Below are 24,910 nucleotides of genomic sequence, written 5' to 3'. Positions count from 1 at the left end.
AGCAAACGAACCACTGAGCCGCCCGACGCTTTTTGGGAGGGGAGGGGGTGCCCAGCCAGCATCCAGCTGACACCATTTAAGGGCGGAAATCAATTACCCCCAAAAGAGCAAAACCCGGTCATCAAAAAGATGTGCGCACGGGCTCACACGTGCTGCAGCGGTGGCTTGGGAGCATCCAATCAATCGCTTTCCCTTTAAAGCGGCCTGGCCGCGATTTAAGTCTCTGCTCTGGCTTGCTTAGTTTTGCCCTCCCGAAATTACAACCGACCGACGATGGCTGCTGCGTTTTACATCGCACGACCTTGTTTTTGGGGAGTTGTGTTTTCTTGCAGACAACGTGGGTTGAAGCTTTTACGTGCGCGCATGTGGAAGATAATTTTCAAACTTAATTTAATTTTTTTCCGAGGCGAAAGAGGAGCAATTTTGGTATGCAATCAAAATTACGAGCCACCACTACCACCGCATTATGATTTGTTGGAAAGCGCAATTTCGGCTCGTCTATATTAAATCGACAAAATTTCTCTACTGTCTAAGCAACGAACCTCCTCCTTGCTTGTGTCTACAATAGTTGCCCGGGTTTTTCTTGGCCGGCCAGAAGTGGGCTAATTAATGTTTTGTTTCATACTCACGAGACGCCGACATCATCTTCCTCATCAACAGGAAATGGTTAAAAAACATCATACCCAAACATATAAAACATTGATCGTCGTCGTACATGAAATTAGTGCTCCGTTCCTAAATAGCTAGAAAGCGAAGCAAGTTCCTTTTTTGTACCTGTGTGTAATGTACCATTTTCCTTGGTGTACTGTACTAAAACAAGCCTTTCTTTTCTCCTTTTCACTCTCGTTTCAGGTGCGTACCGTAAGCACGGGCACAAAAACTCGAATGGTTTGCATTGTAAGTAGTATTAGCCGGCTAGGCGATGTTGCTTCTGTGCAGGAAGTGTTCTTGTATAACATTGGCTAGACCGGCACCATCCACCCACACTACCCTGTCTTTGTGCACAAACACACACACTGCACTTGCGGAAAAGGAGCAAAAACTGGGTGGCATTATGCCACCCTCCATATTCGGCTTAATTTATGCAACAGTTTTCCATCACCGTTTTGTACAGGAATTTCCGTCGTCGTCGTCGTTGTCGCCCTCCAAACGGGGTTCAAAAACGTTGGGTTTGTGTGTTTCTTTCCACCAGAAAATGAATAAAACAATTCGTTTTGTAGTGCAATAAATTCTGTGCTTTTCTGTGCACAACTTCCGGTGCACTTTGGCGCGGCGTACAAAATTTTGCGCCGGCCACAACAACACACGCCGCGCGCGCTTTGAAGCAGCGAAATTGAATTGTTGTGGAACAGTGAGGTAAATTCAATTTTAAATTGGGATTTTTGTTTTGTTTCAATTTTGGTACGATGTGAAACGTAGAACACAACCGGAATTTCCGCGCAACAGAATCAAGCTCGTGAGGGCTAAAACAAAAATGGAGCAATAAGCTACCCCTGACAACAAAACGGACTGCACTTCATCGGGTTTTGTGGTTTTGTGATGTGTTTTTGCTCTCTCTCCCGTAAAGAGGACAACGACAACATGTTTGCCGCCGGGCCCAAGAACCTCGGCACCGTACGTGACTTTTCCAGCATAACCCGCAACTCCCAGTTTTGGCAATTTTCCAACTATTACATGCCAAATGGGGAAGATATGAGTAGAGCGAGCGCTAAAGAAAGTCAACTTTTCAATCCCCAACGCGACGCGAGAATTGCGGAAATAGCTCTGCTCTCGCAGGGCAGGGCCGAGATGAGTTTTGTTTGGTATTTTTATGAGGTTTTCCTGCCTTTTTCTGAAGCAATATATGTGTATAAAAATACCAGCACTTGCTTCTTTCTTCGGGCAAAACAAAGCGCTTCAAGTGGGAAAGGCGTTTAAAAAAGTTAAGAAGGAAAAAAACACCCGCCTTTTCAAAACAAAGCAGCAAAAAGAATGGCTTACTTTTCGCGTAATAATTGCGCGCGCGCGCCTGGTTTATCACTGCGCAAAGTTATTAGAAAGGTCTGCGCTGTGTTGTTGTTCTGCTGCTGTTACGCCCACCCGTTTTGCGATGTTTTGCGATGCATCGCAGAAAAATGCATCACAGAGTGTGTGTGCAATTATGCCGAGTGAAAGAAGAAGAAGATGAGGCGCTGAGAACCACGGGACCGATGAGACAGATTTTTTGTTTTTTTTTTTTTTTTTTGTACGGTGATGCATCACACAAGCGCATGCAATTTATGCATTCAGCAACACCACGCTAATGGTGCAATAGTTCACGCCGAATGAAAATGAAAAAAAAGAAGCGAACCGCCACCCTCAATCCTGCCAGTTTTCCCACGTGCGGCTCTGATACACACCGATACAAATGTGTCTTCTCCTCACGCAACGATCGCGAGCCCGAAAGTGATCGCTCCCGATGTGTTGCCGGTGAGAAGTTGCCACAAAAAAAAAAAAAAAAACGGGAAGATGTGCACCATTCTCCGCTTTACATAATCGTGACGAAGGGAAAGCGTGCAAAGCGAGCACCGGGCGGTGGTGCTGCATTGGATGGCATCATAAGTGGTGGCCCCCGGACCCCGGGTGAGAGGTGAGAGCGGCAGTGTATGGAAGAAAAACGCTCGCACTTAATTATGTAGGTGCGGCCGGCAAGAGAGAAGGAAGGTTCATGTTCACAAGCAGCAGCAGCACCACCACATGCCTTTGATCGACTCCTAATGATGATGGTTATGAGTGGCTGGCAAGCGGGGAGGATAGAGGAAAGAGTGTATGGGTGCCACCCGGTCACCTACCATCCCTTGAACACCTCCCACCAAGGGGTGGCATCACCTGCAATAAACCATAATGGATCGATGAGCTAAATACTCTCTCTGTGCCGCCTTCGAGTTTGCCATTTTTCATCCCAAGCCCAAGTTGAACCCAAAACTTTCCATTGTCCGCGCGTGTGTGTGTGCACTATGGGAAAACTGAACACACACACTGGGAGGGAAGGCGAAAGGGAGATCACATACACACACAAAAAACGATTTTCAGTTGCGCATTGCGAATGCCTGGAAACAATTAAATTCGTTTTGCGCGCTCCCTCCAGAGTCCGCGGTCCGTGCAACCAAACGGGCGGGGCAAGTGTAGTGCACTTTTCTTTTGTCTAAAAATAGTGCACACTATATCATCATCTAATCGGCCACCGATTCTCACAAGCGTGGAGTTGTTGACGAGCCGTTGTTTGGTGCTGTGTTGTCCCTTTGATGCAGACATACAGCGAGTCATATGTGTCCGAGATTGTCATGGAGAGGGTGCTTGCGGTTGGCACCGTTGCTAATTGCAACTCAAACAAAACAATGGGCTTTCCACCTCACCTAACCTACCCCATGTATATATTTCTTCCATTTTTTGTTGTTGTTGAAAGATGTCCCAATAGTGCGCTGTTGTGTTTGATGTGTCGCGCATCGCACAACAATCGTCAACCAGGCGTCGAACGACACATGGCGGGCGACGGTCTTATGGGTTTCCAATTAGTTGTGAAAGCTCTGTTGTGTGTTGGTGTTAGAGTCTTTGGGGACAAATGGGGGGAATAGTGCTTTTTCCGAGGCCTACAATAGTGTAGTGATCATGACCATCCTCTCTATGCGCACGTTGGGGCTGCATTTTGGGGTAGCAAACACACACACACAAGACAAAGCACGGAAAAGGACCAACAACACTTGGCGAACAATATTGTTGTAATGGGGGTGGTGGGAAAGCGTTTTTGTGTAATTATAGTCACATTACGTAACCTCGCTCGCGCCGCCGACCGGCGGCAAATTGACTTTAACGAGCGCCCCAAAACGGCGGCATTTCTTTCCGCAGCCTTGGACAGGCGGGAAAAATCGATCCAAACTGAACGTTCAGCGTCGCAATAACGGCGCTAAGGCAATGAAGCCGGAAACAACTTGGTAGTGGAAAGTGTCAAACAATGATATAAAATGCTTGCGCCCGCGCGGACTAATTCGCCTTCGCCCTGGGGTATGGCGACCACTTACACTGTTGACTTTCCGCAGCAGCAGCTGCAGCCATTGAACTTTCGGGCAAGATAACAACGAAACAGAAGTGAAGTGAAGGTTCTTAACCAGGCACTGTAAAAAAAAGTAATTGGACACCTGCACCGGAAGTGGCGTACTTTCATGGTTGTACTCCAATGTCTTACAGAACGGAGCGTTCTTGGAGGGAAATTAAAAATCTACCTTCCAACGTACTAATGACACAGACAGCAAACCTTCCCTGCTTTTTTAATGGATGAGCTCACCACCCGCCCTCACTCGAAGTTAGTCATGTTTTATGACATCAGGCTCTCCCTCCGCTCCCTAATCAACGCCTAACGGGCCCCACCACTAATGAACCTCATCGTTGGGCTCGCCGGGGTGGGAAGGCAAGTGAGAGCAATTTGTGCAGTAATCGCAACCAATCGTAAGGGCATATTGACCTTCACCTTTTCACGATGGGTAGCAGTAGTTACATTCGTGTGTGTGCGCCATATGGACATCGACAAGTCGCAAGTTTGCTCCAATCAAAACATTGACTTCACTTCCGATAGGAGGGACCCACCGCCAGCAGCTGGCAGGGGTTTCGCTACCAGACCAGAAAGCGGTACCATGATTAGGGAACAGTGCGGGAAGGTTATCAAAACATGGTGACTATTTAACGTAGACTCTATATAAAAAAAAGCTTAAAAATATTTAAATTCCTCCAACTACATCGTCTGGCTCGAGAGCGAAAGTCGGGTTTTTGGATGTGATTACAGGGAATTTAAATTTGCACCACAAAGTTGTGATAAGAACTGTTCTCCACGCAGACATACACGTACAAAACGACGGAACTTATCGCTCTGTTTTTTGTCGTCAATGTCCGTAACTTCCCCGTCTAGGTCCTCCAACAGCAAAAAAAAGAGGTTGGTTTGAGTTTTTGAGAGTCGCGGACACAAACCGATTCCTTCTTGTTTTATTTTTAACGATGATGATGAACTCGGGTTGACACACTCACATAGACTCGGGAGCGTCTAATGGAACAGTGAATTGAGACACGCCAGTAGTAGCTTCCGCGCGCTTACGGCGACGGCGGCCGGTAGTGGCACAGAAGTCGATGATGAAATGGTTGCGGGCCGCCGTAATCAATCACACGCCCGTGGTGCCCGAAGGGCCATTCGCTGCCTGATAGTGCAATGGCGTGGGGTGGGAAGGAGACGACCCACCGTTGCCCGTTGTCTGCCTCTGTGTGTGTGTTTGAATGTTGCCGCCATTAATCCATCATCTGGAAGGTGGATGATGCTAGCAGGGAAAAGCAGGGAAACCCCTGAGAGCCATTGTCTGTCAGAGAGAGAGAGAGAGGGGTGCACGATGAAGCAACCCCATGGTGTGTGTGTACCACCTGCCAGTGCCATTGGGGTGGAAAGATCACTATTTGCATGTGCAGCATAACGAACCCCCCACCCCGAGAACGACTAATGACACACCGTCAACTGCCCGTTTGCTTCCGAATCATAAAAATAGATGGTCCCAGAAAAAGCAGTTTGACGGAGATGTCTCCAAAAATGGGAACACACACACACTTACATGGTTCCTCATAATCACAGCTGGTTGTTTGGTGGTGCAAGACCGGACATCTCTCATTTCCCAGAAAAAGAAGGCAAAAAGGGCCACAAGAAGAGCGAGTGTGTCCTCTACCCCCGTGTGTGTAGAGTGGCGTCAAGGGACGAGGAACTATCGGTCCTCGTTATTTATAGAAAAAAGTGGAAAGTATATCAAACAGCGCACACACACAGACACCGGGGGTTTTAAAAAGGGTGTGAACGAACGCAAACCTTTGGCCGTTTGGCGGTGACTCCCTGTGGTAGGGGTGTTACTCCCTTTTTCCGCTTTTTTCTACAACCCAGTAAACTCCCTCCCAAAAAGCCATGGGGAGCAACTGAAACGTGTCCATCATCGATTCGTTCTGCGTAGTAAAGCGTTGTTGTTTTTTCATCGGCGTAAGGTGTGCTGCATCATATCATCTAACACCAAACACGTGGGGGCTCGATCGATGTCTGATCGATGTGTGGGACGAACCATCCATCCATCCATCGCAAACCCTTCGCCTGCCGCAATTGTGTCACCGGTAATTAGGGCGGAAATTATGGTGAGGAAAAGGGCCCAAACTTGTCTCTCCGAAGGTATAATTTCTGGCAGGTCCCTATACAGAGGTGCTAGTTGATTTAATCGAACAGAACTGAACTGTAGAACATTTCCCCTCGTTTTTAACCACAGCAACGTATGCGAATTGTTTGTCCTCGCCCAAAGGTGTCAAACAGAACCGCTCAACCGACACGACGCGTTGCTACCCCGTACCAATGTTCATAAATCAATCGTGCACTTTCTGTTGACACGTTGATAAAGGCCACTGAAGCGAGCGGATGGCATCGCAAGGGGTCCCACACATTTACATTGTGGTGCGCGTTCCCACACCTGGCCAGGGAACCCTTATCCTGCCCACAAAGTCTTCAGACCACAACCAAGGCTACAAAATCGACCAACGTGCGCCAACGGGGGCGAAACTCCAGGTGGATCCGTTTAGCTAGCAGCGGAAAGAAGCCCCGTGTGAGCAAGAACGGTGTCCGTAAGGCGGATGTGTGCATCAAGCGCAACCACAGTTTGTGTTGTAAGTGCTCTAGAAGGAGTGCTTTATTCTGCAAACCCCACACACACAGGGCATTGCGCAATAGTCACCGCTTGTTCCTGGTTGCTGACCGATGACACCAGCCGTCGTGTGGTCTTTGCAGGCTAGTTCTTGAGGCTTTGTAGCTACCAAAAATGAACAGGAAAGGATGACCACACGTGTGGTGGCTTTTGCTGTGACTCCTAACGTTGTGAGGTTGTAAGCAAACTTACGTTCAAAACGTGTAACACAGAGAGAGGGAAAGAAAGTCGCTTGTGCACCGAGTGCTGCACTTGTGCTGCTGTGGTTGTTGATGTTTTCCCTTTCTTCTTTTCCTCTTTTTTTGCTGCTGTTTGTCGGTCGGTCGGTCTGGTTTAACAAACTCTTACCGCGCTACCACTGACGAAACTGAAAAAAAACGGACCCAAACTTTCCGTTTACAGGAAAATGTAGACAAATTTATGTACCGGCCGCGCACAGCAACTTGACGCGTTGTTTTGGCCCGTCTATGGCAACAACAAGCAAGCACATCCATCAACAACAACCACAACCACAACAACGAAACAAAATACAAACTGGGAAACAAACAACGTGCGCCGGAAAACGAGAACTTCGATTTTGTCCGGCCCTACACAACCACCACCCTTGGCCACGCTTCGGTTGCGTTGCGTTTCAAGGAAGTTCCAGGGAAGGCTTTATGTAAGCGCGCGCCCGGCGACAGTGGCTCCACACAAACACAAAAATCGTAAATTAGTGCTCAAGTGGGGTGGTTTACTTTTGAACCCATAGTGTGGAAGACCACATGGGAGTTTTTTTCCCCATTTTTAGGAATTAGTTTGTCCCGTTTTTTGAGATTGTATGGAAGGGGAGGGGAAGGGGAGATTGTATGTCCCGTTTTTTGAGATTGTATGGCCAATATAAACGTTGTAGGATCACACATTTGTCTTTGTAATGGGTGGATTATTTGCTAGTAGTATTAAAAATACATATTTATTTCGCAGATTAAAAATAATTTTAGAATTGTAAAAAGCCTGGATGGATGGACAATAAAACATATCAGTTTAATATTCAAGAGTCATTCCGCTTTGAATCACTCACCCCAGAGAACGATGAAAACGATTCAGCACATCAATTGAAGCCCGCAATGTATGGATCGAGAAAAACGATTGCAAAAAGCCAACTCTCTTCTACTAAAGCAGTCACTATTGGGAAGTCAGGGAGGCTCTTCCCATTCAGATTGAGAACAGGATGGCAATAGCGTAATAAATAAGCATCCAACGCATAATCCGAGAACAGAGGAGGAGTTGGAAGACTTTGCCCGCTTGTGGTGGACGCCCGATCGTACTGACGACACGAGCTGCCCCCCTGTCTCCATCACCACGTACTCTGGGGGTCCGCGTCCTTTCAAACCGCGACGATGATTAACGACGAACCCAAGCAACCAGGCAGGCACACGACGCCAAGAGAGGAAGCACGCTTCGTTGACCACGCGGCGTCAAGAACCCTGCTCGCACGCAAAAAGAAACCCATCACCAACAGCTTTACCTTTTCGGTTTTGAACTGCTGCACAGTCACGTTGTCCGCGTTCAGGGCCACGACAACGACGACGACGACGACGTACCGAAAAGAATTGGCCCCACTTGAAAAAAGGGTGGAGCTCCCGGAGCTCTCATGACATAACTTAATTACAACCTCCGATTTGCGACATCTGCAAACGATGAAGAGAAGAACAATGCAGAATGATTGGGATCGTGTGCTTGGGAGGGTAGTAAGAGGGACGGTAATGCATCATGCACCTTAGCGTTAATCATTCAACCTCTGCCAGAGAGTGCAATTTCCGTCCCGAGCCGAGCCTAACCCAGTTTGCTATTGTTTATATTTCGTGATAAATTAGTTTTGCCCCCCATCAAATGCATAATGTTTGTGGCGATTTCGATCTAGGCTCGGCTCGGTGGTGGAAATTTATCATTTCCATCGTGTGGTATTCCCTCCCAACACAACAGGACACTAGGTAGAGCCATCGTATGCAAATCGGGATCTCAGCTTCTTGTTCTCATCCCAACCTTTTTTTTTTGTTTCTGCTTTTTAATATCGTCCGCAACGAGGGCAACCTTCAAAACGCTGGAACATGCACATCCATCCTAGTAGGCAGCAAGCATGATGATGATGATGATGAGCAACTTGCATACTGTGTGTAGGTGTCTTCCCGACTCTTTTATGTATGCAACACGACAACGCCACCACCACGGAGCAGCAAATGCAGCGGGTGCAATAAATCTAGCAGGCTTGATCTTCCTTGGGCAATCGAAAAAAGGGTGGAAGTTGGGAGCATGAGAACGCGAAAGGAGAGGAGGGACCCCGACAGCTCATTTACCTAACCTCTGTCTGTTCCAAGTCCCAGGGGACTTTAATGGTGCAACAAACCGTTTTGCATCATGTTTGAAGCGCAAAAAAAGCCTCCATTGGAACGAGAACAAATTGCGGTCTCTCGTTCGGTCCAGTGTTATATGGACGACCTAATTTCAGGCCAAACAATTCAGGCCAACTTACCGGCCGTGTCAGACACACACTGGGTGATCTAATCGGTTGGGTGGAATATGAACCCAAATGGGCTTGACTTGCAAGGGAGTCGAGAATGTCGGAGGTTCGCCGTCGCCACCGCCAACACGTTCTATCTACATCTCTGTGACGACTTCTTGTAGTTTTGCAAATATGACTAAACTCCTCACTCCCCAGTCGGCTGCAGCTATTATCTTGCAGGGATGGGAGATTGCATTAATATTGATTCCACGCACACATAGACACCCACTGAAATCCTTTGCCAAAAAGACTCCCTGCGCTTCGTATGCCGCCAGACACGTCCCGGCACGTATCTCTCGGCCCGCACGCCTTGATCTTGCGTCCTGCAATCCGGTCACGTACACGACGGTTGTTGGGCCTAGTTCGTGAGATTTTTTGCCGTTGCGGTTTCACTTTATTGCTTGAGCGGACCGGAAAACTGCACAGAACCAGCATGGGAAACGTTCCAATGGATGGATGGATTGGGACGAGCTGTGCATGAGACACAAACACACACAGACGGTCCCCTAACGAGACACAGGTACCGAGGTATCCTTCTCAGTCCCTCTCTCCTTATTTCCATATCCATCGTGTGTGTGGTGGCAAAAACAAAAAAAAACCCAAACACCCCCGGAAGTCGGCAATAATGCCGTGAAACACACAGCGACCGAAGGAGAAAAGAACCACTTCAAACGGACGTCTATTGCTGCTGGTGGTGCTGGTTGGGAAATGGAGAAATTAATTCCTCATACAAACTCCGACTTCCCGTCGCCGGAAGCACAGGCTCTAATAAGGGGATTGTGGGAAGGACGAGCATGAGTCCCGCATGAGGAATAAATATGCATACATGGGATGGAAGGAGAGAGTAAAAACGGGGAAAAAAAGGATATGGATGGGAACACATCGGGATGGGTGATATGGCCTCGTTAGGACATGAAAACAGAAAGAAGGAGAGAGAAAGACAAACCAGGTTCAAGGCGCAAAATAACGCCAACCATTTTCTAAACCCTACCGAGAAGGATGTCTAACAGCACAATCCATTAATCAAACATTTCGCTTTAATGTTTACGGTCTGCTCTACTACGAGGTCTGGTGTGTGTTGTGTACAGGTTCAATTTTTAACCCCCTCTTTCGATTTATTTCCACCTTTCGTGACGTCAGTACATTAACGAAAACGCAGCTCCAAAGCTGCATTCACGCTTGCAAGGATTAAAGCAGCGCACCAAGCGCGCGGGCATTCACTCAACCGTGGAGCTCAACCGTGTGTGTGTTTGGAAAAGGGGTGAGAAAAATGTGATGCAGCAGGAAACAGGTTCACTAGCGACTCCCCTGGTAAAAAAAAATGTGCATCAAACACATTAGTCCACTGCCGACCGATTTCCATCGCATACGCGCGCGCGAGTTTTGGCTTGTCATTTTTCATCAAAATGGTTAAATTTGGTGCATATTTTACACGTGCCATCGCGGGATTTTTTTGTGGTGTTTATTTTTGGAACTGGTGAGGGGAGACCAAATGTGCAATTCCTCCATCTTCCGGCAGACACAGCACCACCACCACCCATGATGGCCATGTTGATGCGTTTTTATTTTTGTAAATATTGTTTACGCGATGGACGCGCAAGGCATGGTGCGAGCGCGCGCGATTCGTGTGTTGCCAACGTGTGTGTTTCCACTAAAATCCAAGTAGGCAGAGAAAGAGAGCAAAATACACACCTTAGTGCGCCCCTGGACGACTATATTTAGACCTCTGCTCTGGTGTGTGTGTGTGTCGTTGCCCCGTAGTCCTGTTTAATAAGTTTATTCGCCTTTTTAGAGAGCTTCTTGGCCGACGAGAAGAAGAGCGCTGGACAGGGCAGGAATCGGAGCGCTTTGCTCAGCGAAGCGAAAATATTCCCACTTTTTCCCACAGGCTCTGCTCGGGGTGACGGGGCTTCATCAGACGGGGGTTACGCGATCCAGAACGAAGATCTTACATTAATTTTGTAACGAAAAGCCAGATGATATACCCTTGGGAGCTGGACGATGGCGCTTTGCTTCCCACATTCAATTATGATTATGCAGATGCGCGGGACCCAAGGTGGGGGGGGGGGGGATTGTGTGGTTGAACGAATCGACGACGACAACCGTTCCCACCGATGACCGATGGACGACGCAAACGTTATGCCCTTCACAATGGTTGGTTGTGTTGGTTCACGGTTCAGAGAGTACCGCCACCGCCACATCGTCGTATCTGGTCCTTTGTGCCGTCAGGAAAAGGCTTAGAAAGACGCTCCAGAAGACGAGATATGTGAGCATAGCACGGGGGAAAGAAGACTCCCTTTCTTCCATGCCTATCATGCCCGAGCGATCGCTTCTAGGTCTACTGATTAATTGCACCACCAACGTCGGAAGGAAAAAGGGCCCGCTCTGTGAAAATTGTGCGGAAAGCCCTTTTGCTTCCCCCCCCCCCCTGGCCTTTGTCGGAAGCAAACTGCATACACGATGATATTCAGGCTCTTCAAAATGGCCAAGGGTTGCAGGCTTAGAACAACGCCGAATGGGCGATTTAATGCGAAAAGCTGCAATATCACGGTCCAGAAAGCACAGCCAAGCCAGGAGCATATCATCCAGGGGTAAAGCAGACGACGGTGTATGATTTTATAATTACTTCTCTTAAACCACTTGCCACGGTCCGGTGGGCCGCTGCCGAGGCCACCAAAGAATCACTCGGCCTCGGACGTTTAAAAAGCCAACCGCAACACGAAACGACAACTGTTTCCACCTGGAGACGTTGCAGACAGACGCTGTGTAGGCTATTCTTTTAATTTGTTCGCCCCATCTCTTCTCTGCTGTCCATCCATCCTGGACACATCACAAGAAGAGAGCTCTAAAGAAAGAGAGAGAGAGGCTTTTCCAGGAACTACTGCAGCACCTTAGGTTCACATTTTTCTTTGCCACAAAGTCTACTGGGATGCTTTTTTTTGGAGTGAAATAAATAGCAAACGTCCGCGCGCGCGCTAATCAGTCTTTGGGTGGTTCTGCTTCTGCTTGGTTTATCTGCTTTTAGTGCTTATGCGTGGCGTGACGAGAACATGCAAGCGAGAAAAAGGGAGAAAGGGGTTGCACCATTTAAAATACTTATCAACTCTAACTCCAACTGTTAGTATGCTTCTGCTTGCACAAGTCGGCGGCTTGCACTTGCACGGGTAAATGTTATTTTTATTTTCCTCATGTAAATCTTACGTTTTGCTGCAGTGCAAAAAAAAAAAATTTACATAAACTATTGCGAGTGCACACCACTCACTCACACACACACACATATTCCACTATCAATTTTGCGCTTGGGGTAAGATAGTAACGGTCTGGTGAATGTTTGTTTGTTTGTTTGTTACCCCCCAAAGGCAAAAAAAAACGAAGGCAACCGAAGTGGAGAGTGGATAAGTGCACAAGCTGTGTCTAAAGGGTGCTGTGTAGCATGTTATGCAGGGGTAGGCAAGCATTTGAAGATGGAATTATGGAATCAAATTATAGGAATTAGAGAGACTGTTGGCCTATTTTCTGAGAGGAACTTTCAGTTGTTTGGAATATTATAGAGCATTTATAAAGCAAATTACTTCACAACAGAATTCTGTTGAACTTCTAGGTTGAATCAATGACAAAGTTCTTTAAGTTGATTTATGTTTTAAAGTTTTTGAAACCATGTTATTGCCATTTGATGAGTTTTGGACTACTCCAGACCCTAATTTCAGGCGAATTTGAAGCAGTTACGAGCATTCCTTTCGTATTCATGACATAGATATCTGGATATCGTGGACATCCAAATGATAGCTAAAAGAACATATTTACAATGTATTTCAGATAATTTTAACTTAAAAAGAAACAGATTTAACTCTTCACGTTTAATTCCTTGTACTGTCTTGGAAATTAAAATGAAAAGACTGTATTTTCCATATTTTCTGTTTCTATACAGTAAATAACTACCGGAACTTTGCTAATTCAACCCAATTTTTGGAAATAGTCATCTGCAACGAAAATCTCCCCATTTTGAAGTTAAAATCTGGAGGAACTTTCATTTTTTTTAATATTATAGAGCATTTACAAAAGAAATTTCTTCACAAAAAGAATTCTGTTGAACTTCTAGCTTAAATCAATGACGAAGTTCTTTAGTTTGATTTTGGTTTTAAAGTTTTTGAAACCATGTTATGAGTTTCGGACTATTCCCGGCCCTAATTTCTGGCGAATTTGAAGCATTTACAAGCATTTTTTTTCGTATTCATGACATAGATATCTGGTCGTGGCGATCCAAATTATAGCTATAAGAACATATTTACAATGTATTTCCGATAATTTAAAAAAAAAGTTTAGCTCTTAACATTCCATTCCTTGTACCTTCTTGGAAATCATAATGGGAAGACAGCAGTATTCTCCATATGTTCTGTTTCTAGACAGTAAACTATTATCAGAACTTCCATAATAAAACTAAATTTTGTGAATTAGTCTGCAATCTCCCCATTTTGAAGTTTAAATCTGAAGAGCGAAGACTTTACCAACCCCTGATCTAGTCGAATCTGGGACTGCTTCACAACGCCAACCATTTCCTTTCCAGTGGATATTCAAGTCTTAGCTAACAATAAACAAAAGAACGTTACTATTCATGATTTGACAACTCCACACTAGCACACCGTTTTGGTTGTGGCTGTGGATTAGCGCTTACCAAAACACGCCGGTAAGCCACCATCGATCATAATAATCGGCAAATGGCGTGCCGTGTCGGGATTTAGCTTTGCTTTATTGACCACCACGGTACGACGATTTTGACAACCCACCCCAAAAAAAACGGGAGAGAAAAATGAACTACCGTCGGGTTGTGTTTGTTTTACTCCTATGGTGAGTCCTTCGCTTCTCCACTTTGTTGCTCCAGATAGGACCTCCCCCCCCCTCCCCTCGGGGTGTCCCACTTTCCAACCTGCGGTTTTGGTATTTGCGTCTTGTGTATTTTATGTCAACCCGGGATTGCTCCGACCGGCAGTCGTATTTTGTGTTAATGGATTTATTATTACCACCACGCTCCTGGAAAATGGCGGCGGTGGGTCACTGGACATAATGTCGCCACTGAAGAAACCCCCCCTCGCTCGGAACCGTATTACACGTACCGCTTGCGGATCTGAATAATTCATTCCCCTTCCACTGCATACCTACACGGAAGAACAGGGTCCGACGGGGTCACACTCTGTGGACATTGTTTCGAGGACACACAATGACGCTGCTGCTGCTGATCGATGAACCGCGCCCGGGAGTTGTTACCTACGGCGGTAGTTATCGGACATTACGCAGCTGATTAACGGCCTTTAGGGTCTCTCGTGGTAAGGATCCGTGCTGCACAAGAGTTCAAGAGTTCGCTAATGATGACGGCGTACCGTTTTGCTATGCTACTATGTACGATAATTTACCTTATCGGTGCTGGATCAATGCTCCTCTCCCCTTCCCGGTGCCTACTGCCTTTGCAGCTTTTGGTTTTCTTGTTGTTGCCAAAAATCCTTGAACCGTGCACGGACGCGGTCACACACGTGAGTGTTGCTCCCCCCACTGGCTTCATCAGCCACTGCCTACTGCGGCTTACGTTTCTGTTGCTCGTAAATTCAAATCAAAGCAGGCGGAGGAGCTCGGGGAAGCGCACATTCTCTTCAAGGTTCTCTGGACGTCAAAACGCCAACTTCCCAGTCCCCAGTGAGAAGCCCACCAAAATTCACCACCAGTGATTAGTCATAGTTGGGCGAAATTCTACCAACCCCTCCCTCCCCGTTGGTGCACTAGTTACATAAGACTAATTTCCCCCATCTCAACCACTTCTAGCGCACGTTATGTGTATGTGTGTGTGATGGTAGTGGGACGTGACTTTTGAAGGATTATGCGCTTTATACAAGCATCGTTAGCCCGAGCCAAAGCCGTGACATCTTGCCTTTTTAGGTCGTGACATCTCCGTGGAATGTGGGGTGGTTGTGTGTGTATCACATTACGCTCTCGTGTATTACGCGGCACAGTGCATACACTCATGCACCTCATTAAGTGGTTCCTGGAAGTAGAGTCAGCTTGCTGTGGTGGCGCATCGGGAAATCTAAGGCCGCATCTTTGCATCTGACCGGCCATAGAGAATTCTGTGATTCCCTCGGGGTAAAATAGATGGGTTAGGATGGCGGTTCGCTATCCATAAATTTGTCACCACCATTCAGACCCTTTAGTTCAGGCTCCATCTCTCGGTCCCCATCCGACAAACACGATGAGTGGCCTGCTTATAAGCGCTTCCTGTTTCATTTTCTCGTTACGACCGAGATGAGAGCATTCAGGGCAAGACGACCCGGCGACACGGACATTATGATCGCATCTTTGTGCCTGGTTTTTGTTGCAAATATTCTCCAGTGTCCGTGTCCAACGACGCTCGGTGCTGGATTTAATAATACGTTTCAGTTAGCACCTTCCGGTCGTGTCGTCTTTTTGGGGATGATCATTACATGGTTGGAGAAAGAATACAACACCTTCTTCTCTCTTTGGAGGTCTTTTTGTGTGTCATTTGTACCTAAAAAAAAGAAAACCCATCTGAAATCCAAAATAACAGTCTTCAGAGTGTGGAAATGCTTTCAAGATTCACTCATCAAACAGTAGGCCATGTCTTTAACCTCCTTTTATTGGCTGTCTTCTTCTTCTTCTTCTTCATCTTGGAGATTGTTTGCGAAACCTATTAGCAACGGGGTTTGAATAATCGAGCAGCAGGCGACGTCACACCGTTGTCCTCATGCCGCAACTAATTCGAAAGCGACAAGCCCCGACAAGTCCGCGTGGCGATTGTTTTTGCGTAGGATGTTCGCGCGCGTCCACGGCTCGATGGGAAGTCTTTAAGTGGACGAGAATTGACTACTTCACTGTACTCCTCTCTCTCTGCCCCAACTCAGCATTGGATTTGATTGACAGTCACAGCGTCGCTCTGGTGACGCTCTGGCTGACATAAGATCATTTGCAACGGATTTGGTTGCGCGTCTAACCTACTGGGGCCAAAAAGGGGGTTAGTACTGCGAATCGATAAACGTAATTGGGGTTTAATATTGAAACGGAGTGGCCTTCTCTCTCTCTCTCACTCCCACTCTCTCTTTTGCCCAGTTAATTATCACCACCTGTTTTGCGCGAATCGAATGCACCAACTGAATTGCCAACTGTCGCACAGAAGCACACACCCACATTTGGCCGCCTTAAAATGACCTTAAAACCGGTCTAAATCGTGCCTTGCAAAAAGGGACTAAACTGCTTGACTTATTTCTAACTCTCACACCAGCTCCAATGGACAACCGTTTAATCGTGTCTTTTTTCATTTTTTCTCTCCACAGAACACACGCAGTGCCGAGGAGCGAATCGCAAACCCGCACAGCACCAATGAGTCGACCAACAACCTTAGCGTACAAATTCCCCAGTCGATGGGCGGTGGCGGCGGCAACACGCGATCACTGCTGCGCCACTCGAACAGCATGTCGTCGAATCCGCACTCGAACTCGAACTCGACTCCAGCCTCGCCGCACCTGCTGTCGAACAGCTCGAGCGTCCACCTGCACCACGCCGGTGCCGGTGTGGGCGGTCTGCACCACCACCAGCAGCAACACCCCCAGTACCAGTCGCAATCGTCCGTCAGCTCGCAGTCCTCCTCGATCATCTCGACCGTACCGCCGGTGCAGCGGCTGCTCGAGGACGCGCTCAGCAAACCGGGACCGCATCCGATGATCATCGTACCGAACAGCGGTGGCTACTGGGTGGACGGCACGGACCATGACGCATCGTACGAGGTGCCGTCCCACACGACGTGGCGCGTCGGTAAGATCGAGTCGGACGATACGGCCAAGTGCTACCGGCGGTTCTTTATCGCGCGCGAACACTCCAACCTGGTCGGGCACGACGATCAGCTCGGTCCGGTGCTGCTCTCGATCAAGTCGGAAAACGTGGCCAACCAGGAGCATATCCGGATACTGTTGCGACTACGCACCGGCACCATGCACGAGCTGATACCGGCCTCGTGTCTCGGTAGCAGCCCGTCCCCCATCAAGATGGCCCGGCTGCTGAACGAGCAGATCAACGTGGACAGCTTCATGCCGGTGCTGTGCCCGAAAGCGTCCGCCCTGATCGCGAGCTACGACGAGCACGTACTGGTGACGAACTTCAAGTTCGGCGTGCTGTACCAGCGCTTCGGCCAGACGGCGGAGGAGGAGCTGTTCTGCAACAGCGAGACGACGCCCGCCTTCGACGAGTTCCTGGACGTGCTGGGGCAGCGCATACGGCTGCGCGATCACAAGGGCTACCGGGGCGGGTTGGACATCCAGAACGGGCACACGGGCGATACCGCCGTGTACGATGTGTTTAAGGAGCGCGAAATCATGTTCCACGTGTCGACGCTGCTCCCGTACACCGAGGCCGATCCGCAGCAGCTGCAGCGCAAGCGGCACATTGGCAACGACATTGTGGCGATCGTGTTCCAGGAGGAAAACACGCCCTTCTCGCCGGCCATGATTGCGAGCCACTTTCTGCACGCGTTCATCGTGGTGCAGCCGATCGAGCCGAACACGCCGAACTGCCGGTACAAGATCTCGGTGACGGCGCGCGACGATGTGCCGTTCTTTGGGCCGACCCTGCCGCAACCGTCCGTGTTTAAGCGCGGCCCGGAGCTGAAGGAGTTCCTGCTGACGAAGCTGATCAATGCGGAAAATGCGTGCTACAAGGCGGACAAGTTTGCGCAGCTGGAGCTGCGCACACGCTCCTCGCTGCTGCAGAATCTCGTCGACGAGCTGAAGGAGAAGACGCGCGATTTTCTCGGCATGGATGTGGGGGGTGGGGCGGCCGGGGTGCCTACCTCGCCGACGCCCGAGACGCCCAAGTCGGAGGGGGGTTTTACCGGGTCGCGGTTTATCGATACGGTGAAGAAGGCGCTGAACGCACGGTTACGGTCACAGAACTCGGACCCAACGAACAATGGCAGTGGTGGGGCAGGGAGTGTGGATACGGCGACGGGTGGTGGGGCCAAGCATCACAACTCGATGAAGAAGTCCAAGGATGGGACGAGCCTGGTGTCGGACATGCCGTGTGGACCGGGCGGAGCTGTTAATGTAAGTATTGTGCGGGGAAGTGGATGTAGACGACGAACCTCCATCACGGTGTTACTGAAATTTCGATTTTCCATTTCTCTTAGATTGGACGATCGCTGTCGAAGAGCAGTACGACTGGGTCCCGCAAATCACCGAATGATTCGGTTGCCTCCTCGCCGGACATTACGTCTCGATGTTCGCTTAATCCAACTCTCACCAACAACAACAACAACAATAGTAATGCACCCAACAACAACACCAACAACACGATCGGAAAGAATCACCCGAATGGCAGTGCGAATGGTAACGGGGCCGGTGGCAATGCTGCGGCCGGTGGCGGCAACAACAACAATGGCCCAGTGGCCATGTCCGAAACCAGTGACGATTCAAGCCTGAACAGTGTCGATCTCGATCCGATGGGTAAGTGTGTTGTGTTTGTGTGTGTGTTTGTCCTTGTAACCCCTCTCCCAGTAGCAGTTCCACTAACATGTTTACTAACCATTTTCCTACCATTTTCTCCTACTTTGGTTTGGTATTTTGCCTTTTTTGGTTCGATTTATGATTTAAAGTTTTTCTCCCAACGGTAGATGCTGGCGCTACGTACATCGACAGTGACACGGGGCTGGAGTCGATGTCATCGGCGGACGCGACCACCAAGGCTTGCTCGCTCTGCCTGGACGGTACGGGCTCGACGAACGGTGGCGGTAGCGTGGTGAGCGTTAGCATCAGTGGCGCAAGCGTTACGATCGATGGGGGCAATGCGCGCGAACTGCGCAACAGTGGCGGTAGTGCGAGCTCGGGCACGGGATCCACTGCTAGTGCAGGGCAGATGGGGTGTGGTAGTGTGGTGGGCCAGGGGGCCGCATCGGTGACGCAGGAAACGCTGCAGCAGGTCGAAGGGATGCGGCAGGAGATAACGCGCCTGAAATGTGATAAACTGGATCTCCTTCGGCAGAATGTGGTAAGTAGGGATTGGGTGGAGCAGACCCGACTTAGACATGGACAGTCCTTTTAACGTGTGTCCCCTTCCTCCTTTTTTTTAGACCTGCCAACGTGACATCAAGCGTCTACGTGAACGTGAACTATCGCTACAGGGTGACCTGGCCGCCGCCGGCAAAGAGATCCTTCGGTTGCGCGACCTGCTTAAGGAGTGTCTACCGACTGCCGTGGCCGATCCGATCTAAAGGCTCCACATAAAAAAACAGACACACATACACACATCGACATGCCACAGGAAGCAGGATCTTCTACTGGACGAGTTGTTTGTTTTTGTATCGCCTATGCTTTTGTGTACAGTACACCACTTCCCTTCTGTTTTCTGTTCGTTATTTTTCCCTTTGTGTTAAAAACAAAAAAAACTACCCTAAAGTATCCTTTGTGTACAGGTACGGGTGATCGCGACTACACGTTGACCCGTGTATAGAAAGTGTGTGTGTGCGCGTGAAAACTGAAAGTTTAAGGAGGAATTGAATGTTGGAGGTCAAGTTTGAAAAATCCCAAAATACAAGCATGTAAGCGAGCAGTTCCCTGGTACCTTTCGTTGCAAACATCACTCTATTTATTTCAGTTTACTTCGCTTTAGCATTGAGCGATGTCTATCAAGTCGTTAGTTTTGTTATCCCCCCCCCCCCCCCATCCCCCAAAAGGGAAGGAGCAAAGAAACCAATGAATGGTTAGTAGTGGAAGGAAGAAGTAATGAAAAGTATTTACTATGTTAGAATTAGATAGAAAGGACAGCAGCAGTATGGATAGAAGATGATAGAGAGATCTGTTTTTTTTCTCACTCACACCTTTACGGTGTGGATGATGGTCTTGTACTAAGACTGTATCTTGTATATATGTGTAATGCACTATCGATACGCCTAAAGCATTCTGTCCTTGAACGTACGAAGTGAACTCACACTCTCCCAAGCACATAATGTTTTACTGTGTGTGTTCCGCTTTCTCCTACTTAGAAGCAAACACAAAAAAACGGTCTACAAGACATTTAAACTGCGTGTGGTGTAAGTGTCAATTACCATTTAGAGAGTAGCGCAGCGAAACAGCAGCATTGAAGCGAGGGAAGAGTTTACCTCTTTTAGAAGGAGAAGGAGCAGGGGAGGGCTTTTGAGTTTGAGAGCTGCTAAAGAGAAACCAAATAATCAAAGAAGAAGATAATATATATAAAACAAAAACAAAACCTAATGAGTGTAGTGGTGTAGTGTTGTAGTGTATAGCGTGTTTTAGAATTATCTGCGGTGGGACACACAAAGGACAAAATCATAACTCTATGTGTGTGTGTGTGTGTGTGTGTGAGTGCAGAGGATTACAGACAAAACACTAACGTTTCTATGTGCAATAATGCAACCTTAATGGCATATAAAAAACACACACACAGAGAAAGTCTGTTCGCTGCTCTAGAGTGACACAGAAAAAGCACAATATAACAGTATCAACAAACTGTTATACTGAGTGGTTCAGTAGTGCAGTACTAGTGAAGTAGTGATAGCATATGCGTGTATGTATGTGTAGACTAGAGGCCAGCACCACCATCACCCACTCCTCTCTCTCCCCCGGGGTTGAAAAGCAGAAAATGGTGGTGAAAAGCAGCAGGTTCTCCTAAAAACGGGTTCTCGATGAGTTTTAAGCTGCGCACCGCAGGCGCAAGAAGGGGCGCAGTGCATAATACGCCTAGACTGATGTAGGATGATCGATAGAGCAAGCGGTATAGCTTAAGTGCTTTCCCAGTTTCAACTACTACTTCAAACAAGGCTACTTAAACGCCGGAGGCGGTTTTGGGGGGATTTGAATTTTGTGCCCTTACAAAGCTCTCCGCCCGCCCGCCAGCTACCAACACACACACACACGCAACGTGTCTTTGGATCCCATTTTGTCTTTTTGATTAAGTTTAGAGTATAGTAAATAGATGATACACTAAAAGAGAGTTTAATAAGAAAAGCTACGTTTAGGTAAGCTTTTTACTGTATGGGATAAGAGATTTTTCGACTTTTACAAACTTTATGCCTCCCTTCTTCATGTGTGTCTGTGTTCGTCCTTAAGAGCGAACACAATTACACAATTATAGTATTTTTTCCGTATGGTATGGTGTAGATAAAACTGATGGAAGAAGGAGAGAGAGAGAGTACGAGGATAAAAAGCAGCAAACAAATCAAACCTCAACTGCCTTTTCTGAAAAAAATAACGTATTTATCCACAATCCCATTTTTTGCCGCACAGTGCGTTTGTGCGTGTTGTGAGTATTGGGATGGACTGTTTTTCTACGTCCTCTACGTATTTTCCTTTTTCTTCTGACCCCCCCCCCCTCCCCACCCACACACAGTTCGTGTTTTTGTGCAATGTGTGCAATGAGAAAGGAAAAGAACTGTGTAAGAACCCATCTTGGATGAAATAGTAGAAAATGCAGTGTGCAGAATATAGTAGAGATAAGGGTTTAGCTTTTAATTGTTTTATCAATACCACCACTGTACACATTAATCCCCCCGCGCCCCCCCTCCCGAAACTATATTTTTCCTTTTTTCAAAATGCATCCACCTTCCCCCCAGAAAATAGACGGGAGGGACCCCCCCCATCAGAGTATAATGTTAAATCGATACCAAAGTTAACAACATTCCCAAAAGATACCAAGCATAACGAAAAACAAACAAGCAAGCAAGCAAGCTCCCTTACTCTATCTCTTGTGACCATCTCAAATAGCGGAACTGTTGTAAAAAAACCCTTTTCTTCCGTTTACGCGCAGCAGCATCAAAGTCTCTCTTTCTCTCATCTCTTGCTTGCGCACATCACTCTTTTGCGCAACGCCTTCGAAGGCGCCTGCTCGGCTCGGCTGCGTATGAATGTTCATTGTAAGTGTTGTGTGTCATTCGGTGTCATTGTGCATGTGTTTTGCTCGCTTTAGTGGAATAGCCAAATAGCCAGAGCTGTGTCAAAGCTGGCCCCCGAACCTAACCTATCACCTATTATCCTTTACACATCAGAGCAAAAAGCACCTACCTGCATTGTAAACAGTATTTGTCGCTTTCTGTTGACGCTTGTTGTTGATGATGGTGGGATGAAGGAAGGCAGCAGCAGAAAGCCCTCACCATGCTCTTCACCACGTGTTGGGCGGCGGGGCGCTTATTCTCAGTGTTTTAGGAAATTGTGGAAATGGTAATAGTGGTCCATCCAAAACCCAATCCAATCCCAAACAAGTATTTTAGCAAACAACACAGATCGCAGATTTAGTAAATGGATTATAATTGCACGTTATAGAGCAGCAAGAAAAAAATAACCAAAAAAAAAAGAATACACACACACACTATGTAAGGCTCTGTTAAAGGCTTTAAAGGCTTTTCAATCGATGTGTAAATGTGGAAACAACCCTCTGCAAGATGAAAATAATATCCCAAAATACAGAAATATTACATTCAAACCGAGCAGTAGAGAAGGTGAATTGGTGCAGGATGTAAAGGAGATGGGTGGCACACACACACAAGGCTAGAGTGAAGGATGAATGCGTTTGCATTATAGAGACATTAATTGAGAGAGCTGCCGAAGATGCGTGTTTATGGTAAAGATTTGTTTGTGGTTTTGAGTGATTTATAACAGTTATACCCAAGAGAAAAAGAAGGATTAAAAACACCCCCTTTAACAAAAGAAAAGTACCAACAGAGAGAGAAAGAGAGAGAGAGGAAAAGAGAGCTAAATGAAAATAGAACCTTGTTAGAGCGAGAGAAAGAGATGCTATCTTATTATTATTAAAAAAAGACCTTTTTAAGAGGGCGCAAAGCAAGAACGTATATACCGATATGGATGGGTGGGAAAAATTCGAAAAAATTGAGGCAGAGATAGGGAAAGAAAATAAACAAATACACACACACACTACTTCTAAACAAAACAAAACTACAACTTAAACTTACGGACATTAGTAGAGTATATATTTTAAATATATCTTTCAAAAACAATTTCTGTGCTGTTCGAATTTTTCCTTTTCTCCATTTTCAACAGTCATCGGAAGTGACTACTGCTAGAGCTTCCGGGTGATTCGAACAATCTCGCGCTTCACACCGGAACAACACTTCCACACGACCTCGTGCCGGAAGCGACCGTCCGCGTCGATCGCTTGCTCAAACAGACGGACACCGCCGCCGACACCGAAATAGTACGTCTTTGCTGCTAAATATCTGAGTAGTGAAGGCCTGAGTTAAGGAAAATATCTTAGAACACTGAAAGAAATGAAAGAAAATCGTCGTGCAAAAACGTGGAACTTTTGAGAAAAGGATACACAACGCCACTAGGCTCCAGCTTCCGGTCGAACAGTTGCAGCAGTTTGGCGTAGTTCTGGGTGGAGTAGATCGTCTCCGAGGTAAGTATCAGATCGTACGTTTCGTTGTACTTTTCCGTAAAGCTGCCCCAATCGCCGGAAAAGAATTTCACTTCCACGGGTGTACTCTTCTGCTCCTTCGACTCGTCACTTTCCGTTGACGAGCGACAGTTAAGGTCGTAGTTGACCATCGTTAGCTTCGTCAGTACATCCTTGTTCTAAAACCAAAGAAACGAATTAAAAATGCGTCTTTCAAAAGACTTCTTTCGATGACGTACGTAATCCTGAAAGTGTACACAGCTGGCGCCCAGCAGCAGTGCCTCGATACCGAGCAGGCCTGCACCACAGCCAAGATCCAGCACCTTCTTCCCGCCAAACTCGGACCGCCTTTCCTCGCATGCGGATAAAAACTCTCCCAAATCGTACGTACATTCCCACACCTTCAGCCCACCCTCGTACCGGTTCGGTATCAGGTCCGAGTGGTCCGTTTCGGCCGTCACGATATCGTCCGTGAAGGTTTCATCCAGGAGGGCAAGATGGTTAAGGTAATCGATCGCTAGCTCCGCTCCCGGTGTAAAGGTACTCGTTACATCTGGATTGACAGCAGTTTTGTTGGTTTGTGAGGACTCAAAATCAAGTTCCTCGCAAGGGTACACATCACTGTCTCCCTTCACAGCTGATTTGCTCTCCTCTGTGCTGGATTCTGGTTTCGCTTCCTCATCTAAAACAATGTAAAAAGGACGTAAAAACACTTGAACCTCTTTTGGATTGTTTATATTGCCTCACCCTTCGATGTGGTTGATGGTGATTTGTCTTCCGGCTCAACTTGGAAAGAAAATTTAAACATTTCGGAGCAACACTAGCAAAGCACGTGCAAAGACACGGCGGTGATTTGAGAGAGGCACACTGTTTGTAAACATTGCGAGAGCGAGAGGGGCTGAAAGTCGACCGGGATGACAGTTGCTCAAGCCGGATTGAAATGATTGAAACCTACAAACAACGTTCGTACAGGATTGTTTGAAAGTGACTGTTAAGGCTTTTGTGGTGATAATCTGAATACATTTTGTCATGAATTATACAATCCTTCGGAATAATTAAATAAGCTGACTTAAATATCTGTAAAAAAAACTTTATAATCAATAAGGGAGTAAATAATGAAACCAAAAATTCAAACCATCTTCAGTGAAACATCATATTGCATACCTTAAGGCGTTCAGAGCGCATAGAACCCCCAAACAACCATTTTGCACGGAATCACACCAATAACACGGGGCCG

The 24,910-nt window shown here is 47.3% G+C and overlaps 2 protein-coding genes across 12 annotated transcripts in view; one reads left to right on the top strand and one right to left on the bottom strand.

The window, feature by feature from the left end:
* The window catches only part of LOC120899623 (rap1 GTPase-activating protein 1), a 161,100-nt gene extending 138,357 nt beyond the window's left edge, over window positions 1-22,743 (top strand). For 7 of the 11 annotated variants that reach the window (XM_040305672.1, XM_040305671.1, XM_040305673.1 and 4 more), the window contains 5 exons: window positions 853-897; window positions 16,596-18,356; window positions 18,440-18,755; window positions 18,905-19,296; window positions 19,379-22,743. In XM_040305672.1, coding sequence (XP_040161606.1) covers window positions 853-897; window positions 16,596-18,356; window positions 18,440-18,755; window positions 18,905-19,296; window positions 19,379-19,519 — 2,655 coding nt within the window. In that variant the 3' untranslated portion in view covers window positions 19,520-22,743. The remainder of the gene's footprint in view (window positions 1-852; window positions 898-16,595; window positions 18,357-18,439; window positions 18,756-18,904; window positions 19,297-19,378) is intronic. The other 4 variants (XM_040305674.1, XM_040305682.1, XM_040305675.1 and 1 more) reach the window with 2 other exon arrangements.
* A 483-nt stretch (window positions 22,744-23,226) lies between these two features.
* On the bottom strand, window positions 23,227-24,552 carry LOC120899625 (histidine protein methyltransferase 1 homolog). Its single transcript, XM_040305683.1, has 4 exons — window positions 24,421-24,552; window positions 23,913-24,355; window positions 23,596-23,852; window positions 23,227-23,494 (listed from the first exon to the last, which is right to left on the bottom strand). Exons 1-4 carry the CDS (start codon window positions 24,479-24,481, stop codon window positions 23,338-23,340), a joined length of 918 nt encoding a protein of 305 aa, XP_040161617.1. The 5' UTR covers window positions 24,482-24,552; the 3' UTR covers window positions 23,227-23,337.
* Between the last annotated feature and the right edge of the window lie 358 nt (window positions 24,553-24,910).

This window comes from Anopheles arabiensis, chromosome 3 (genome assembly GCF_016920715.1).
Source record: "Anopheles arabiensis isolate DONGOLA chromosome 3, AaraD3, whole genome shotgun sequence".
Taxonomy (NCBI): domain Eukaryota; kingdom Metazoa; phylum Arthropoda; class Insecta; order Diptera; family Culicidae; genus Anopheles; species Anopheles arabiensis.
The sequence above is the reverse complement of the archived record's forward strand: the minus strand, read 5'-3'. Positions and strand labels throughout refer to the sequence as shown.

Bases quoted from the DNA above. Each gene is read 5' to 3' on its own strand.
- LOC120899625 (XM_040305683.1), bottom strand. From the start codon at position 24,481: ATGTTTAAATTTTCTTTCCAAGTTGAGCCGGAAGACAAATCACCATCA. The intron at 23,853-23,912 runs GTACGTCATCGA...CTTTGGTTTTAG, and splicing joins GTGTACACTTTCAGGATTAC to AACAAGGATGTACTGACGAA. The intron at 23,495-23,595 runs GTATCCTTTTCT...TTCACTACTCAG, and splicing joins CTGGAGCCTAGTGGCGTTGT to ATATTTAGCAGCAAAGACGT.